This window comes from Nymphaea colorata, chromosome 1, assembly GCF_008831285.2.
Source record: "Nymphaea colorata isolate Beijing-Zhang1983 chromosome 1, ASM883128v2, whole genome shotgun sequence".
NCBI classification, from domain to species: domain Eukaryota; kingdom Viridiplantae; phylum Streptophyta; class Magnoliopsida; order Nymphaeales; family Nymphaeaceae; genus Nymphaea; species Nymphaea colorata.
The window spans coordinates 33202457-33222163 of NC_045138.2; the positions used below are offsets into that span (position 1 = coordinate 33202457).

Consider the following 19707-nt stretch of genomic DNA (forward strand, 5'->3'; position numbering starts at 1 on the left):
AAGTTAAAAATAGAACGAGCTTTTAGGTTCCAGGTTCCATCTAACCGTAGACCAGCTAGATTTTCAACTGCATCGACTACAACCAGGACCACCAACAAGTCGGACCTGAAGCCAGTCCAGTAGGGATGACAATGGTCTGTTTTCACTCACCGCTCTGAGTACTGGCTAGCTTAGAAACAGAACCAAGATGACAGGACTTGTATTCAGAAAGATCCAGTTTGTACACAAGTTTGTTGTGTACTGGATACATGTTCAGGAGGCAACAAGGATCTCATCCCCATGTAAATTTTCAAACTTCAACCTAGTTGAACCAGAATCTAGTACCAAAATTTAGAACTATGTCCTCAACTGAATCTGAAATAAGTAGATTGGACAGAGTAAAGCCTGATTTAAATACCAAGTATAACCCTTTCTTATACCAGGATTCAGCCTCCCCCCTCCAAAAAACCCTTGCCAAAACCTGGAGAAAAACCAGGTTTTCATGAAACTGGTGCACAGTCAAAGATCTTGAAAAATGTTTTGAAGGTTGTTTTGCCTTTGAAACATATTTTTCGAGCGGGTAGCCAAACACCCCATTTTTTGAACAATTTTAGTATTTATTTAGGATTTTTTCAATTCAACATAGTTTATATAGAAAAGTAGAACAAAAATAACACACCACAAAAACAATTTCTCCTAATGACCACATCAACACACAACCACATCAACACGCAACACAACCAGCAGACCCACAAACCTTTTCAGATTTTATTTATCAAAAAATTGAGTAAATACATTGAAAAATGGAAACCAATCAACTATTCGACAAGGCTCCTAAACAACCCATGCCACAATGAAAGTGAGAACTAAACACGACAAGAACTATGTTACAAAACCACTAAAGCAGAAAAAAAAAAGAAAGAAAAGAATGAACCACTATAAAATCTAACCAACAATTGCCCAACTCAACAAAACTCAAAAAAGTGTAACTAAACATCCTATTGAAAACAAATCAAACAAATAACCCTCACCTATGCTGGACATGTAAAATACCTGACTGAGAAACAAGACTAGTCAATTTTGCAAAATGACTGAGAAACAAGACTAGTCAATTTTGCAAAAAACGTCAACATTCAAATCGACCAGTGCTTTTGAAAAAAACTACCCTAAGTCTAGGTAAAAAAATACCCTAAGTCTAGGTTATGCAGATTGAAGACACTCATTAAGATGGAATAATAGGTCAAGTTTCATATCTTGTCCCACATGGTCTACCTCTCCTGAGACAAAGGAAATAATGGAGAATTTGTCACATTCAACATGACGGACTAGGTTTGAGGGGTTTCATCTATTCTATGTATGGACGAGCAGTTTGGTAATGAAATGACCAAATATCTTTCAAGACCAAAGGGGGATTAGTTAACTCCTCCTATCCCTAGGAAGCCTGGAAGCATGATAAGAGATGTCAAGTTTTTACTGTGAAATACTTTAAAAAATAATCAATTTAACTCATAAGCTTGAGTGCTTGTGTTGTGCAAATAATATGACCTTCATTTACACACAGTACCTATCAAGTATCAAGTTTCATTTCGCATCAATGTTGCCGATGCTCTAGAAGGGATGCCTTTCAATTTCCGAAATATGAAGATAAAGGAATCATCCTCGACCTCTTAGATAATAAAAAAAGGAGCAGATATTGAATCCAAAATCACACATCCACGAAAGATTGTCCCATTCAATCCTTAAGAGTTCAGCCTTCATGTCTTTCACCTCTTGGCAGGCACCTTTTGCTTTTTTTTTTTCTTTTTTTTTTCTTTTTTTTTCTTTCTTTTGCATTTGGCTTTTTGCATTTTGATTTTTTTTTCTTGCCTTTGATTCTTTTTCAGGCCGACCTTCACCTTTAAGGGAATACCTCACCACCCCAAAGGCTACTACGAAGCTCCACCGCTTTGGTGGTTATGTGTAGCTTTGTCACATCTCCAACCCGCTTCACCTTACGGGTTTTCGACATGCCAAAGGTTCATAAGTCATCATCTTCGCGGAATAGACATAAATCACCTATATGCCTACCCGGTACTCTTGATTACTGACTCATATGAACGACTACACAAGCCCCGAGCCCATCTCTCAACTCTCATTTTGCTACCTGCCAAGATCTTACAGAGCATTATGGCTTCTCTCTTAGGATATTTTCATGCTAAATCCTTGTAGATGCTTAATCATCAGAGTCAATAGCATTTCCTAATCTTAATTTTCTCAGTTTCATAGGATTTTTCCTTACTGCTCATATCCAAAAATTTTTCAGTTTTCCTCTTCTATTGATTGACAACAGAAACTTGAAATTCTCCATCTACTCGGGGAGGTACTAAGAATAAAGCAAAGGCATTATCGTTGTGTGAGAAAACACTTTTCAAACGTTTTTAAACAGAATTGAAGATTTTCTCTTTTATCAAAGTTCTTGACATCAAATGCTATTTCACCAGGAGGAAGGAACTTTACTCACCTAAAGATAAGGCTGAATCCTGAATTAGTGATACTAGGGAAACTTCAGACCAAAAATCAAACTCAAATCCAGATTTCAATCCCTAAAGCGAAAGTAAAACAGATTTGCTCTAAAACAAGGGCAGACTTTTCCAGTTCTTATAGGTTCACAAACCTGGGTAAAAAAGACATTATATTGTAAAGATATGATACCAAAACTAAGCGCTTGTTAGCTCTATAGAAAAATAGAGGATTTCAGGAAACCAAAATTTACAATTTTTTTTAACAATTCAGAACATGAAGATCTGTAAAAATCACATCAAACTATACTTACATGCAATAAGATCAAAAACATAAAACAGTTCTACTTCATTATGCTTGCAACCAAGATGAAAATACAACTACAGTACGGAGATTTCATAAGATGCATAAGAGCTGTCTACAAGGTTATCCACCATCCAGCATTGAAGTGTTCTTCTCACTTGTAGAAACCCACTAACAAGATGCTGTTAACAAATATAAGTTACGAATCCGATCATACTGAATTGAAAATTACACCTGAAACTACTGTCAGGGTGAAGTTTCAAAACATAAGCATGTAATGCTCCAGTTAGTCAGACCTTAATTTTAGCATCAAAACTATTTCAAAAAACGCTTATTTTGAAGCTAGAATCAGGTGCATTTTATTTTCATGTCAGCAAAAAAAAAAAAAACAAAGTCCAGAACCTGTCGTTCTACACACATTACACTAATGACCGTGAGACCTTAAAACAGAGCTTGAACAGGAAAACGTTTCAAACTTTCAACCAAGCTCCTAATCGCACATTCAAAGCAAAGATTTCTCGAAAGATTACTCAACTTCTCCCTAAAACAGCCTGCGTTTGCGATTTACGAATCGTCCTTATAGAAGCGTTTGAATTATCGCAAAACATGTGTTATCCGCTCATGTCTGAAATATTGCAAAACCACGTTCTGCTGCCAAATTCTCTTAAAACAAAACCTTGTGGGGTTTCATTCCTGGAACAGAGTGTAAGCCCTAAAACGGTCGCCAGAAAACGAAAAGACCCTTTTCCGGTCACAAAAAATAAAAGCCCTTAGAAACACAACGATGCAAAACAAACAAACAAACAAACAAACAAAAAAGGAAATCAGGGAATCAGAACCTCGCGAAACAAAAAGCTGGATGCCTGAGGATTAAAATCACAAGCAACTAGAGGCAGGTAATCTGAAGTAATCAGGGAATCTACTTCATCGCAGAGGGGAGAGAGAGAAACCTGCAGCCCGTGGAAATCTCAGAGCTTTCCGTTGATGGTGAATACGATGAGAGGGACGAAGAGCTCCAGCGTCTTCTTAACAAGTCCATTTTAAAGCAGGCTTGGGGATGAGCTTTGAAGACCTTCACCGCAGCCCGAACACGAAGCAGATGCCACCAGACGATAACTGTTAGTCACCGAGGTTGTCCGCTCACCCACGAAGCTGCAGGAGTAGAGCAGGGAGGTGCGATGAGGGAAGCTGCAGGATTAGACCAGGGAGGTGCGATGAGGGAAGCTGCAGGGCAAGGAAGAGGGGAAACATGTTTGGAAATCACCTCAACGGACAATTTTTTTCATCTTATGTTTGACGGGCAGGAAAGAACTTGAAAAATTGAATCTTATTATTTATTTGGTAGCCATGGAACGTAATGGAAAAACGGAAATAGAAAGAAAGTGAATCTTCTCTTGCCCGATTTAAGCGTTTCAAGAAAAAGACAGATTTGAGAAAAAAATACTGTATTTATTCAAAAAAAATTATTTAAAAAATAAACATTGCATTTCCAGCAATTCATGAGTAACTTGGGATGAAATTAAACATTTTAAATTTTATAAAATCGTAGTATTTAAACAAGCAAAAGCGCTTATCCAAATATGTAGCTTGAAACTTTGAAGACTACCTATGTCACATTGTTATATATAAAATTTTAAAATGCACATTTAGTTGATGATTAAAAAGAAAATTGCTGAAAGGTATGTCGGTATACTCCGTCCATTTGGTGCCACGACGCAGGCAAGCATCAGTTATTGTGGGAAATTGTTCACACGGATCCCAATCAAACTTTTCATTTTTCATATGAATATTTCAGAGCAATTTTCATAATTTATATATTAATAACTCCTAACAATTTACAAGATGCTGTTAGCTCCGGTTTTTTAGAAGCTCCGAGTGCCTTTTTCTGTTTTATTCAATGTACGTGCATAATTGCTGTTTCTTTAGTTATCTTTACATATGAAACCATATATTAGTTTTAAGTTAAATGAAGCATTGACGAAAAATCTGAATGGTGGTAACGATTATGTAATATTTGGAACAAAAGTTTCAAAGCGTTCAAGATTCGTCGCCTAATTTCAAATGATGGTAGCTGAATTTTGGAATTGTTTTTAACCCTATGATATATCCATCAGAATTCTTATAAAATTGCAGAACAAATATATTTAATATTTCTGACGGTTTTCTTACTTCCAACCATATCATAATTATTTATCGGTGGATTCATTTTAAAGGAAAACAACAACAAAAACAAGAAAACTCAGAGAAAAACAACAAAAAGAAAATTCGACGGAGTTTGGGGGAAATGGGAGGTTGTCTTTGATTAAGTTATGGTGCATACACGTAAAAAAACTTTAGAAATTAATGGCCTGCAAATAACATTTTTCATAAAAAACTCTATGGTCCCCGGGCTGCACAACGAATCGAACTCGACTTGTTTTTCATATGAGTCGAGCTCGACTTGTATAAATAAGAGTCGAGCTTGGGCTTAATTATTTTACATTAATTACCAAATCAATTACTGGATGAAGGAACCATAAACACATTGCCCTTAATACATCAAGGTGAGATCCTTATTACCAAAACCTTCCATCCATAAGACCTATCCAATCTACACTGCACATGTCATGCCAGCCCTATTGTAAAAACATATTTAGGATCTTCTTCAAGATGAAGATTGCAGTCTGTTGCAAATTAAAAGAAGACCGGACATGAATGCCGATTTGGGGAGTGCCAATTTTTGTCCTCTTCCCCTCTCATCGCATTAGTCTTTCTTTGATGGCCATTTTCTATTAACCACTACCTGTCTGAGACTGCAAACTGCCTACTCTACAGCTAGAGGGAGGGGTTTGGACTGAGGCACAGCCCAAAAACTTCAAAGCACTTGTTATCAACTGTTTTAACAAAGCCACATAAAATCCAGTATTCATGATGAACAAGTTTTCTACAAGACAGAAAAGTAGGGTTCCATGCGCCAACAATACAAACAGGAAAAAATTCATCGCATTCATTAGTGGGCTATGAAATGGACGACCCGATGGGCTTGCTTGCGGATTTCCCTTTGTGATGACATGCTTCATCCGTAGATACGCAAAACGCAGGCATTCTGCTCCACTTCCAGCCTTTGTCAAATCTTTCCTAATAGAATTTAGCATCCTGCTTATTACTCGGAATTGAGATGCAATTACCATAACTGGGTCGCATCTTTGCCAGATCCAAGTCGATATTTGAGTGGCGAGCATGAATTCGATTGGATGGTTGAAAAATTAAATCAGAAGTAGGATCTGCACAAGTCATTTGTACACGTGCTTGCTTACGGGTAGGTGAAACCATGCATCCGTAGATCTTGGCTGAGACAACAAGCCGCTGGCTATCTGTGGAAAAATAGTTCGTACAGCTACCTGTTCTGAGGAATTAGCTCATCCTTCTTCTGAGCAAGAAATCCAAACCCCTTCTTCTTCTTCTTCTGTAAAGCCGACCACCAAATCATGGAAGGCAGAATGAAGCGACCTTAATGGGCTGTTGGCTGAGCATCCCTTGGTCTTCATATAGATAATGCCACTAGTATTGATTTTCCTCAACAGCTTCAGTACTCAGGTCAACAGTATTGGCTCCACTACGTACGCTCATCTTTCTCCAAACAAATTGATGCTGTCGTTCAGTGAACGAGAAATAAAACTGGGTATTAAGGGATTAGCGGGTTGGCGTGCGCCAAGGCAAGGTTCGATGGGTTTGGAGTGGATTTTATTAATTCGTCCTTAAGGTAAATTTTGAAATACAATAAGGACCCTTTCACGATAAGAACATAAAACGGCAGAGAACGAGACGAGCTTACTCTTGTATGACTGTCCAAGCCTCACGAACATGGCGCTCCTCCGTCAAGGTCGCGCCTATCGTACTTCAAACTTGCATTCCAATATACTTTGGGGACCAACCTCAGCCCACCTTCTCCTCTACATCTGGGTTATGGCCTCTACATCTCGGTTATGGGAAGGGGAAGAACTGGATTAAAAGCAATAGCCTCAATCGACGAAGAGCAGGTCGAACAGTCAGCCTTAAATGAAAATAGCATCAATAAGAAAATATTCAATAATATCATAATTTTTCCCCAATGCAGGATACTATCTTGTGGATAAACAAACACCCTACCGTTCAAGTGACACACACACACACGTGTGTGTATATATATATATATATATATAGTGTTCACTTCATTAAGCATCTCATAAAAGTTGGACAACAAAAGAGACCCGGTGTGAGAAGTCACCATACCCACTTGTCAGGCTTGTGTCATCTCTCAACAAATCCTTGTGCCTTCAGACCTAAAAGCCCAATTAAACAATCAAACTAAAAAATCAAACACAAGAAGACTAATCGATTCTATCCCACCTAACTAAAAACTTGATTTTGCAGTAGAAACTATATCAAACTACTGTGCGGAAAGGACAGCCATTCAAATTGGCTGTTCCAAAACCGGACATCCACAAGAACATTCATCAAACAGTTCCCTAAGCAAACCTTAAAAGGAAACAACAAGAACAATGCTCCAGTTAGTCAGACCTTAATTTTAGCATCAAAACTATTTCAAAAAACGCTTATTATGAAGCTAGAATCAGGTGTATTTTATTTTCATGTCAGCAAAAAAAAAAGGGTCCAAAACCTGTCGTTCAAAACTGGATGCCTGAGGATTAAAATCTCAAGCAACTAGAGGCAGGTATCAGGGAAAGATGCAATTTGTGGTTGAGAAATTGAAACTCTAATAAACTCATGAGTGCATTGATCTATCTTGCTATTCCATAACAAAGAAGAGTCTTGAGAGTTGTGTCCATATTGAGAGCTCCAAGGAAGATTTCTACCGAGAGAATTCATCCAATGTGTGGCTACATGGAACTTCCCTACAATCATTATCGGTTGCCCATCTCCCATTGAGATCACTTCAAGTTCCTCGGTGTTCTGCTTCTTCATCTTTATTGAAGTCTTCAACCACTCTGGCCCAAAACTGGTTCAAATTTTTTGGCTTTGGTGAAAGCCCTCTTCATGCTCATTCCAAGCTGCAGCTCTATGGATTGGGGGCGCAAAGCCTCCTTGTTGAACTCTGTCTTCTTACCATTCACAATGACATTGGGTTCCCTGAGAGGTAAGTCAAGCATCTTATCCACCATGCCTATGTCTAACCCAACAGGTTTCCCTCCATGCTCTATATCTGGTCGACTTTCTTCACTATCTTTAAAGCCTTTTATCATCATATTAGAGCCACCCAGACCCTCAGATTTCCCCTATTTCCCCTCTAGTGCCTAACGGCCATGGCCCTCCAACTAACGAGTTTCCTTTGGCATATGTGAATTTTTTTATTGAAGAAAAGTATATATATATATATATGTGTGTGTGTGTGTGTGTGTGTGACTTAAAATGGCAGGGCAAGTTGAAAATTTTGTTCTTATAACAAATGCTGCACAAAATTATGAACAAGGAATCTTCGTTCTTAGGAATCTTGTCCTAAGGACAAGTGTCAAAATTCACACAAATCAATTTGGATGCCATAACATTGTTACGAACACTAATAAAAACTTGATTTTGCAGTAGAAAACTATATCAAACTACTGTGCGGAAGGAAAGGACAGCCTTGCTGTTCCAAAACCAACGGACATCCGCAAGAACATTCATCAAACAGTTCCCTAAGCAAACCTTAAAAGGAAAGAACAAGAATACTGTCTTGCCTTCATAAGAAAACAAATTCAGATAAATTGGCAACCCGAGACAGCAAAGTATTTTACACTACTCTGAAAAAGTTAAAAATAGAACGAGCTTTTAGGTTCCAGGTTCCATCTAACCGTAGACCAGCTAGATTTTCAACTGCATCACCAGCTAGATTTTCAACTGCATCGACTACAACCAGGACCACCAACAAGTCGGACCTGAAGCCAGTCCAGTAGGGATGACAATGGTCTGTTTTCACTCACCGCTCTGAGTACTGGCTAGCTTAGAAACAGAACCAAGATGACAGGACTTGTATTCAGAAAGATCCAGTTTGTACACAAGTTTGTTGTGTACTGGATACATGTTCAGGAGGCAACACGGATCTCATCCCCATGTAAATTTTCAAACTTCAACCTAGTTGAACCAGAATCTAGTACCAAAATTTAGAACTATGTCCTCAACTGAATCTGAAATAAGTAGATTGGACATGGTAAAGCCTGATTTAAATACCAAGTATAACCCTTTCTTATACCAGGATTCAGCCTCCCCCCTCCAAAAAAGCCTTGCCAAAACCTGGAGAAAAACCAGGTTTTCATGAAACTGGTGCACAGTCAAAGATCTTGAAAAATGTTTTGAAGGTTGTTTTGCCTTTGAAACATATTTTTCGAGCGGGTAGCCAAACACCCCATTTGTTGAACAATTTTAGTATTTATTTAGGATTTTTTCAATTCAACATAGTTTATATAGAAAAGTAGAACAAAAATAACACACCACAAAAACAAATTCTCCTAATGACCACATCAACAAACAACCACATCAACACGCAACACAACCAGCAGACCCACAAACCTTTTCAGATTTTATTTATCAAAAAATCGAGTAAATACATTGAAAAATGGAAACCAATCAACTATTCGACAAGGCTCCTAAACAACCCATGCCACAATGAAAGTGAGAACTAAACACGACAAGAACTATGTTAGAAAACCACTAAAGCAGAAAAAAAAAAGAAAGAAAAGAATGAACCACTATAAAATCTAACCAACAATTGCCCAACTCAACAAAACTCAAAAAAGTGTAACTAAACATCCTATTGAAAACAAATCAAACAAATAACCCTCACCTATGCTGGACATGTAAAATACCTGACTGAGAAACAAGACTAGTCAATTTTGCAAAATGACTGAGAAACAAGACTAGTCAATTTTGCAAAAAACGTCAACATTCAAATCGACCAGTGCTTTTGAAAAAAACTACCCTAAGTCTAAGTAAAAAAATACCCTAAGTCTAGGTTATGCAGATTGAAGACACTCATTAAGATGGAATAATAGGTCAAGTTTCATATCTTGTCCCACATGGTCTACCTCTCCTGAGACAAAGGAAATAATGGAGAATTTGTCACATTCAACATGACGGACTAGGTTTGAGGGGTTTCATCTATTCTATGTATGGACGAGCAGTTTGGTAATGAAATGACCAAATATCTTTCAAGACCAAAGGGGGATTAGTTAACTCCTCCTATCCCTACTGTGAAATACTTTAAAAAATAATCAATTTAACTCATAAACTTGAGTGCTTGTGTTGTGCAAATAATATGACCTTCATTTACACACAGTACCTATCAAGTATCAGTGTCATTGGATTCTTCCACACTCGAGGATCTTTCCAGTTTTACTTCCCGTAAATTTTGAAATACTATAGATAAAACTCTCCTTAAAAAGAATACTAATGATAACACGAAGGTATACCATTATGCATGAAAGTCCTTTTGAACAAATATTTGGGCTGAAAACTTTTGGAAAATGACATCAAATGATACAATGATACAATGGAGTCTCTCATTTCCTAGGAGTGACCCATGTAATGGGTTTTGGTGGGATGTAAAAGATTAGGCTCCATCACACTCTCCTCCCCCTATAAGGTCCTTTACAAAAAAGGAAAAACCTAGAGGCTGCAAGTCCTTGGTACATATGGGGTTGAATAACGTTCCCCAGATAGTTGGAACGAAAAGTAAGCTTAGGAGTAGTCGGCCTAATCAGGAAATTTGCAAAATCATTTGACAAAAAAAAAATAACAGCAAGGAAAGTAACACATACTTCAAGAGAGTAACTGCAAGTTTGGAAAGAATGCTAAAGAATAGACCACAAAAATAAAAGTGAGCACCAAGCACGAGTTGCAAGATTGCTCAAAATATCTTCACCCCTAAAAAATTTCCTTATTCCGAAATACATGCTGTAAGGAGAGGGAGACATGGAGGAGAGGGAGACATGGTGAGCACCTGCAGCTAAAATTGAGAGGGAGAGGGAGAGGCGGGGGTGTGGATTGATGTAGGTAAGGGAAAGCCAATTAACAAACAAATGTAATATCAAAACACCCAAATGCCAAAATCAAACACATGACCAAATTAGCTGTTCAGATTGGAAAAAAAAACGCAAGTGATCTCTCCCAATCAACGCCCAAATTCCAAAATCAAACACATAAATAAAAAATCTCAAACCAAATGCCCCAACAAAAACGAACAAACTCAAATCCCAGTCATTGCCTGGCTGAAAGACACCTTTTGCAGCCTGCATTAGTTTCATGCAAATCAACTTGGATGCTACAACTTTGTTGCCAACTCTAATAAAAACTTGAATTAGACAAAGCTATCAAACTCCCATCCAATGGAGGTAAGTACAGAATTGGTATTTCAAAACCACTGAACATCCACAAGAACACTGATGAGTTGTGCTTTAAACTTTGATATCATCAGAAGACACTCAAAATGTAAACAGAAAAAAATACTAATAATAAAAGATAACGACTCTTACAAACCCTTGAAGGATATGCTGGGTCATCGACCGGTCGTACCTGTGGAAAGAGACTGCGGAAAGAGACGGTGGACCCAACCATTTATTAGACCAAAGCCATGCGAATATGCGATCGATCAAGATACCCACATCCACTTTGACTCAATTGGAACGTACCAATTCCTAGTCCTCTTTCTATCCTCTGGCTCGAACCATTTTGCCTACATGAGTCTACCTGGATCCTTTCAGAACCAACCAAGGTTTTTGGATGGGTGTCGCTCGCTCCAACCGAGCCTGGGAACTTCACCGGGAACTTCACTGAACTCACTATAGATCTCACCAATCTCACCACATGTCAGATCGTAATAAACTCACAGTTTCCACATCCATGTCGCATCTTTTCCATGAAAAGTTTTTGTCAATGAAACTTTTTCTGATGCATAGTGACTTACCTCTTATACATTTAGAATCTAGTTCTGTGATTGTAGAAAGGCCACTCTCCGGGTGAGGGTGAGATTTGCATCGAAGATGATAAGTCCGAATGTATGGGTCCAGCAACATGCATGTGAGCCAGCAATTCCCACATTTAAACAACAAAATCAGCCTTATTCGTTCTCAAATATTTTGTACATTTCATAAAAAGTAGTGCACATGTAGAACTTCCATCTTATCTACCATAACGTTAAATAATATGAAATAAGACAACCTAGTAAAAGGATTTCAGCAAGTTCCCTGACCATAGATGCAGTTGATGGGTCATCAGCATGTGCTAGAGCAACAGAGAGCAGTGTATACACAGTCAAACAACCACAGAAAGAAGAAGAACTTCATTGAGCACCCGATGTTGACAAGCTTAGAAGTTGACCTCTCACAAGATTATGAATAAAAGCACTGAAAAAACGAATTGGGAGAGAAATACAAGAGATTAACTGATAAATATCGCAAAGTACTACAAAGTACAAACAAATTCTTAATCAAGACAAATGGAAAAATTATGCAGCATTGAAAACTTATTCTTCCACTCCACGTCTTACCAGAATTTTATTTTCAACATTTCAGAAACTAGAAAACTATCTCAATGATTAATAAACTAAGACAAGCACATCTATCACACACACATGCTCGACAAAGACCATAACAAGATTGATCTTGGGTTTCCAGGGAACTGATCAATGAATGAATTGATTTGACAATAGATCAAACCCAAGATCTGTCAAGTCAAGGCAAATGCTAGGGTTCACCATATCAGTCTGATCCTATGTTTTGAAACTGAACAATCTTGAACACTAACTAACGTTGCAAATATTTACCTAAAAGGCAATAGAAGATATTTTTGGTATTCTTTTGGGACAAAAACTTGATGCTATTTTCATGTTAAAGTCATCTAAAATAATATTTTAGATAAAATCCAATGAAAACCATGCATCAATTTTTAAATTTACAGCTAGAGCTAGACTCCAGTAAGTTGCAAATCCTGATTGAACACAGGAACAGACATATATTAAAAAAGATAGACCAAAAAATATGCACTCGTCATCGAAGGACTAGCCTGTCTCAGATCTTCAATTTGTGCTCCAACTCCACAACACTCTGGATGCATCTAGCCTTTAATTTCTCCAAAAGCACCTACTCCTACCATCAACAACTTGAAACAAAATGAGAACAAAGCAAGCACTAACCTAGAGGAGTAAGAACCAAACTCTAAGCTAGACCTAGTAAATATTTTAGTTTACCTTCTAACAACATACTTAAAACAGAAAACAACCAAAATAAACCTACTCTCTAAACTAAACTAGACTAAGGGTAGATGGCAACTGAGTGTAAACAGACTTAGATGATGAACAAAGAAGCCTAAATGACTTTAACTTAAAGTTGTCCCACACGCACATTAGCTGAACTCCAATGATGCTTAAAATCAGAACTCAATTCTGGTAATTTTGAAACTTGATTTGGACGAAGACGTTGAGATTCTGCTGCAAGCAATCTATTCACATAAACTATGCAATCACCAGGTCAAATCAGATTCCTTGCAAAAAAAATTAAACCCAGTTAACTATGATTTCTTTCAGTTCTCAAAACACTATTACACTAGATATGCCGTTGAAAAGCAGGTTTTGAAAAGCAGGTTGAAGACACCCAGTTAAGATGGAATAATGGTTCAAGTTAGGCACATCTTTTTTAAAAAAGAGGAGATGAGGGAGCATCACACTCAACTTGAGTATACAAGAGGTTTTGTGTATTCAATTAATGTACTAGTAGCTTGGTAATGGAAGGGCCAACATTTTTCAAGACCAAAGGGGGATTGGGTTAGTTTCTCTTACACCCAAAAGACCAAAAAATATAACAAGAGATGTCAAGCCTTTAGTTTGAAATAGTTCATAAATCATCCATTAACTCATAAGCTTGAGTGCTCGTGTTGTGCAAATAATATGACCATCATTTTTACTCACAGTACCATACAAGCATCAGGATCCATTTCACATAAATGTTGTGGAATCTCTAGAAGGGATCTCCCTCAATTTCCAAAATATGAACATAAAGGAATGGTCTTCAGCATCTTAGGAAATCAAAAAGAGGAGTAGAATTGACACCAAAATCGCACATCTGCAAAAGATTGTCGCATTCAATTTCTGCAAGTTCAGCCATCATGCCTTTCATTTCTTGACAGATACCTTTTGCTTTTTCATTTCTTTTTTTTTCTTTCATTCTTTTGCATTTGGTTTGCCTTTTGATTTTATTTTTCAGGCTGACCTTCACCTTTGAGGGAATACCTCACCACCCCAAAGGCTACTACGAAGCTCCACCACTTTGGTGGTTATATGTAGTTTTGTCACGTATCCAACCCGCTTCACCTTGCAGGCTTTCAACGATCCAAAAGTTCATAAGTCGTTATCTTCTCGGCATAGACATAAATCAACTATATGCCTACCCGGTACTCTTGATTACCGACCTAGAGGAACAACTACACAAGCCCCGAGCCCATCCCTCAACTCTCATTTTGCTACCTGTCAAGATTTTACAAAGCATCACGGCTTCTCTCGTAGAGTATTCTCCTGCTAAATCCTTGCATATGCTTAATTAGCGGAGTCAATAGCATTTCCTATTCTCGACTTTCTCAGCTTCATAGGATTTTTCCTCATTGTTCATACTCAGGATTTTTCGAGTTTTCCTCTTCCATTGATTGACAACAAAAATTTGAAATTTTCTCCTATTACTCGAGGATGTACTACAAATAAAATGAAGGCATATCATTGTGTGAAAAAATACTTCTAAAACATTTTTAAGCAAGATAGAAAAGTTCTGTTTTAGAAATGATCTTGACATCAAATGGAATATCTCTTTCGAGGTAGAAACACTTTTCGCTCTAAAGAGAAGGGTGCTTGCAAAACTAGATGGGTTGACTAGGTAAAAAATGAACTACATCAATTCTCTTATGGGCAGTGATAAAAGGTGACAGATAACATGCTAGATCAGATAAGGAGTTTCAGATCCAAACGAACAGTGATTTAAATGCAGATGCCTGAGCCTGAACTAAATTTGATAACCAATCTATCAAATCTGAATATGATCCCAAGTACATTTGATGCTCCAACTAAGGCTTTCCATTGAACAACAACGTGCTCCCATAAATGATATATAATTTTGACAAAGAATTCCGTTGGTCAAATATTATGATGTCTGAGAACAAATTAAATACAGTCAATGGTATAAAGCAATGAGAACAGAATTAGATGCCAAACATGCTTTGACAATTACTTGTTTGGCTCTTCCGAAAGACCTATTGTGATACCTCGAGAGGCAACCATTGAAATATTGGGAAATGGCTTCCCAAGAGTTGATATGTGTTGCTGTCCTCCTAGTAATACAACTGGCTGAACCGGCCCAAGCCACAAATGTCAAAAGATTAATGTGACACAAAGGAAGCATGACAATGAAAATACCATCCAGATAAATAAAATAATACTGAAATTACAAAATCTAAGTAAACCAATCACAAGTAGCAGTCAAAAATATAAAGCACACATACATGGGCATTTTGAGGAGCACAAAATACAAGTGATCAACAAGGAGAAAAAAGAATTAATGGGTAAGCCTAAAATTGAACCGACAGATTCCAACCTACTCTTTGTCCTACTTGATTGAACACCAAAAGAGAGACACAAACTAGGACACACACAAAATACTAAAAGCACAGGTTCGAATGGGTATCATTCTGAAAAAAATAGATATGAGACAGTTTGGCATGTTGAAGGCCGTTCCCAAACATGGATGCAACAAAAGCAACAACCAAACTACCGGTGTTTTAGGGTGGGGAAATATGAGACATGATAATTTAAAAAACAACCAAGGTTTCCCATTGCATGTTCTAGAATGCATTGGCCGTATTGATACAACAGAAGAAAAAGGGGGCAAGGTGAGAGACAATAATCACCACAACTAAGAAAGAAAGAGGCCAAAACGAGGAGTTCTGCTTTCCTCATTCAACAACGGGACAAAATAAAAAATGAAACGAAAGAGAATTAACTGAACAAAATGCAAAAGTATTAACCAAGAATATTAGCTAAAAGAAGAAGAACATCAGACTGAGATAGCAGGAATAAGAGACGGAGAGAAAGCATGAGAGAGAGAGAGAGCGCGCGCACCTAGCAGCTGGGGTTTTGCTACTGCAGAAAAGTGCTCTAGGGGAGGAGGGGGAGGAGACATGCGGCTGCACTGTGGTGGAGAGGAGGAGGGGAGCTGCTGCCGCATGGTGAAGAGGAGGATGATCCAGGGAACCATTCACGAAACGTGCGAGCCCTAACGGGCAGAAATTTTTGTGAGATGGATTGTTACGGTAAGTGCTTTAATTAAGTAACGTACACGGTTTTTTTTGGACGGTGATGGAAGTGTTACGGGGAAGGCCTTGTATATGTTTATGGAAACATGGATAAATGTTTTAATTTATTTTCAATTTTATTTAAATGTTGCTTTGGATCTGAACTTTCTCTGAGATGAATTCTTCTTTTGCTTCGTGTGTTTAAGTTTTTGGCTTGTAATTGCTTTAGTTGCCATTAGCACATTCAATTTAGATTTGATCCAAATTATGAAGGAAACTCTGGAACCATTGAGAATCCGGTTCGTTTTAGACAGAACTGGATGTGGATCATGTGTACATTGGATTTTCTGTTTGAGAGCTGATCTGACCATTCAAAAATTAGATTATATTGGGAAATCAGTAATCACTCTGAATATAATTAGTCAGTTCTAGTTCCAACAATCAGATCTTTTTTTTGTTTGAAATCAACATATTTTATCCATTTCATTATAAGCAGATATATAAAACAGGTATTTGAATTTTGAACCATAAACAAACTAAGATTCTGCAGGTAAAAATTCACAGTTCATACCAACTATTCACTGGAAACGTACAAATCTAGACAACAGGCACAGTGAGCACCAACTTAGATAAGATGGATAACTTGGACATGCAAATTAGTTACATGAATCCCAAAGTGTCATACCAACAAATCGATAATTTTTTTTACACTCCCATATGCAAAAAATATTATTCTACCATTGCAAAGGGACAGACACATAAAAAGTGTTTGGCACCATGTAGCTCCCTCCTCACATCCTCAAACTATCCATTGGTAATTTTTTTCAAGCAAGGCAACAACTTATCGACTCTCTCTCTCTTTCTCTCCCTCTCTAAGGAGTGCTTGTTGTGAAAGAGATTAAGGAATTCTTGCACTACGCCTGGCTGCTTTCTATGTCTATTTTCCATTAACTAAAAATTTAAAATATGTCGCTCCAACTCCCTGAGTTGTTACATCCAAATCATCTAAGTAGCTTTGCCAATCCAAGATCAAAGTCAAAGACCAACTCCATGCTTGGAGGGTCTGAGGCGATCTACCTGATTACCTCTATGACAATAGGATAAGACAGGATTAATGAAAAACTTTAAGTTATAAATGCATTTCAACAACAGTTTTTTAACTGATGACCATGCTTTCAAATTTCAATCCCAGCTTGGTATTAATATGTTTCATTTCTAACTATGTCCCTAAACAGAAATTTGAGAAATCTCCTTTTTGAGCCTACATTTTGCCTGCAACCTGAAAAACCCACATTTTGTAATTTTTTTCATAAGTGCCATACCTATTCATTCCCTTGCTAGTCATTATTGGATTTGATACAGGCAGCTGCGGTAATCACAGTGTCAAGCTGCCGACAGAAATAAAATAAGGACACTTTTTCCCTCTCCTAATGGTCAAATGGTACACAACTTAGCTACCAGACAGCTATATGAATGGAAAATCCCCATAAGTTGCCGACACAACATTGAGCAATTGTAATCATGGAAAACCGAGGCCCAAAAGACAATTGTAACAACTACCCCTGCTCTCAGTAACAGTTTCCATACATGTAAAACCGTCATTGCAGTATCTTTTTGGCGTTTTTGTAAAACAAAATACAGTCACTACTCTTTTAAAGGTATTGATTTCAAAGGTTTCATGTGTACAAGGTTGTTGGGAGAAGTAAAGAACTTGGGCCTTGTCATTGTCCCAGATCATAATCATTAGGTCCAAAAATAAAGAACTTGGAAGGAAATTTTAGAAAAATTTGGACCAGTTTGGGCCTTTAGGATCTAGAATGTAAGAAAATATTGCATTTAAATATATGCCCCTCTTTGCATTTATGAGCAGGTTGAAAATTGTGCATAGTGTCACTTTTAGCAAAGCAAGCTTAAGCATTGGAAAACATTGGCCTAAAGGTCAGGTTTAGTGAAACAACGGGCAATAATTGTGGAAAAAATTGTTGGATGAGGGGATAAGACTATGGGGATGGACAGATTTGAGAATTCCGCCTGAAACATGAAACTTTTCACGAGCAAAAGGCAGGTAGTATATCAAATGGATCACAACTTCCTTTAGAAAATTTCCTGAGAATTTCAACTTGAGCTTTGTAAGTGCAGGTATTTGTGTGCAGAATTCAGCTTCGATATAGTTGAGAAGTCCCTCCCTCTTGGTGATAATATAAGGCACTAAGGCCTAAAAAACTCACAGATCTGAATTGAATAGTGAAACTATAATGAATAATACTTAAAAGTTGTTTAAAACAGCACAGAAAAGAATCACCTACATATACTAAAAAAAAACAAAAAGATACAACATTTTGAAGGAGGGAGCAGTATGAGACCTGACCATAGCTTGGTCAGACTCGATTTGACCAAGCTGAGCTTGCACAAACATAAAAATTAGAAAAATAGAATTACAAAAAGAATAAAAATGCTTACATATAATTACTTATATAGTCAAATGTATATATATGCAAGGCTACGGTTATATACGCACTTGTGCATATAGCTTTATAGATCATGCACATACACATATAAATTGCATATACACAAATGTTTGCGATAGTAGACAAAGAACCTTCTAATAGCTAGTGCTCCCACATACCTTTTGTCCATTTTTTGCATTTAGATGTTTTTTTCACCATAAACCTATTACCATTATCTCCTGACTTTTTCGAAACCACACAAAAAAGAACCCTAAATAAAACCTTTAGTGTGCAACTCAACCAACCACAAGGTTGAGCGACAAGCGTCCAACAGTAGGCTGGAATGACCAATAATACCTGAAGCACTTGAATGTGACACCCCAACTATAACCACAGCCATCTAACATTACTTAGAAGGCTAAAAAGTCATGCTTGCAACATAAGGTCAACACATTAATTGACCACTAAAGGTAATCACATACGAGAATATATGTATGCCCTTGTGTACAAGTTACTATCTCTCTTCCGTAAATGCCCATAGGAATAGCAATGCAACCTAAATGAACCCTAACTCTAGTATATTGTTATTGTACTTAGAGGTTTACAATTCAAAACTTAATCCTAAATCCCTAGTTTCACTCACGAGGGTTGATAGACTACATTAGATCATATAACAACATATATCTAAATCAATTCCAAGCTCACATTTCAAAGTCCAACTAAGGCTCCTACAAAATATGTTGAAGTGTCACACAATTAGTCTCCTATCAAATTCCAATACAAATCTATTCTTTCTGAAATTTCACCGACTCTCCAGGCAAGAACTTAAATTAGATGAGTACTGAAATACGATTTCTGCATCATAATCATACATACGAAAGGTCTAAGACAAGTCAAAGGATTGATCACTATCACTTTTTTGATGCATGGTAGAATCGAAGGTTAAGTCCTGCACTATGGTGTTGGAAGCATCTTAACTGTGGCATCATCAGAAAACCTTGCAAGTTAAAACCCTTCAAGCAACCCCTACCACTCCCTCTCGGATGCATGACAATAAACTACCCCTGTTCTAAGCGTCTAACCTTTGAGGCTTCGATGCGCATCTCAGGGAATGATTGTTGGAGGTGATTCGCTGGCTGCCGACAACCACTGGTAGATGGCAGCAGACTGCAAATAACAAACAGAACCCAAGACCAGA

At 37.5% G+C, this 19707-nt stretch overlaps 1 protein-coding gene across 4 annotated transcripts in view; it reads right to left on the reverse strand.

Annotated features, from left to right (window-relative positions):
- Window positions 1-5652: 5652 nt before the first annotated feature.
- LOC116255102 (uncharacterized) overlaps window positions 5653-19707 on the reverse strand; it is a 29731-nt gene continuing 15676 nt past the window's right edge. The window contains exons 6-7 of one of the 4 annotated variants that reach the window (XR_007574064.1): window positions 7033-19676; window positions 5653-6814 (exon numbers count right to left, since the gene is read on the reverse strand). Coding sequence is in view for 1 of the 4 variants with exons in the window: in XM_050079049.1 (XP_049935006.1) it covers window positions 14999-15118; window positions 19592-19676 (205 nt within the window). In the remaining 3 variants the exon portion in view is untranslated. Of the gene's footprint in view, window positions 6815-7032; window positions 19677-19707 lie in introns of those variants that run through there. The other 3 variants (XR_004172822.2, XM_050079049.1, XR_007574063.1) reach the window with 3 other exon arrangements.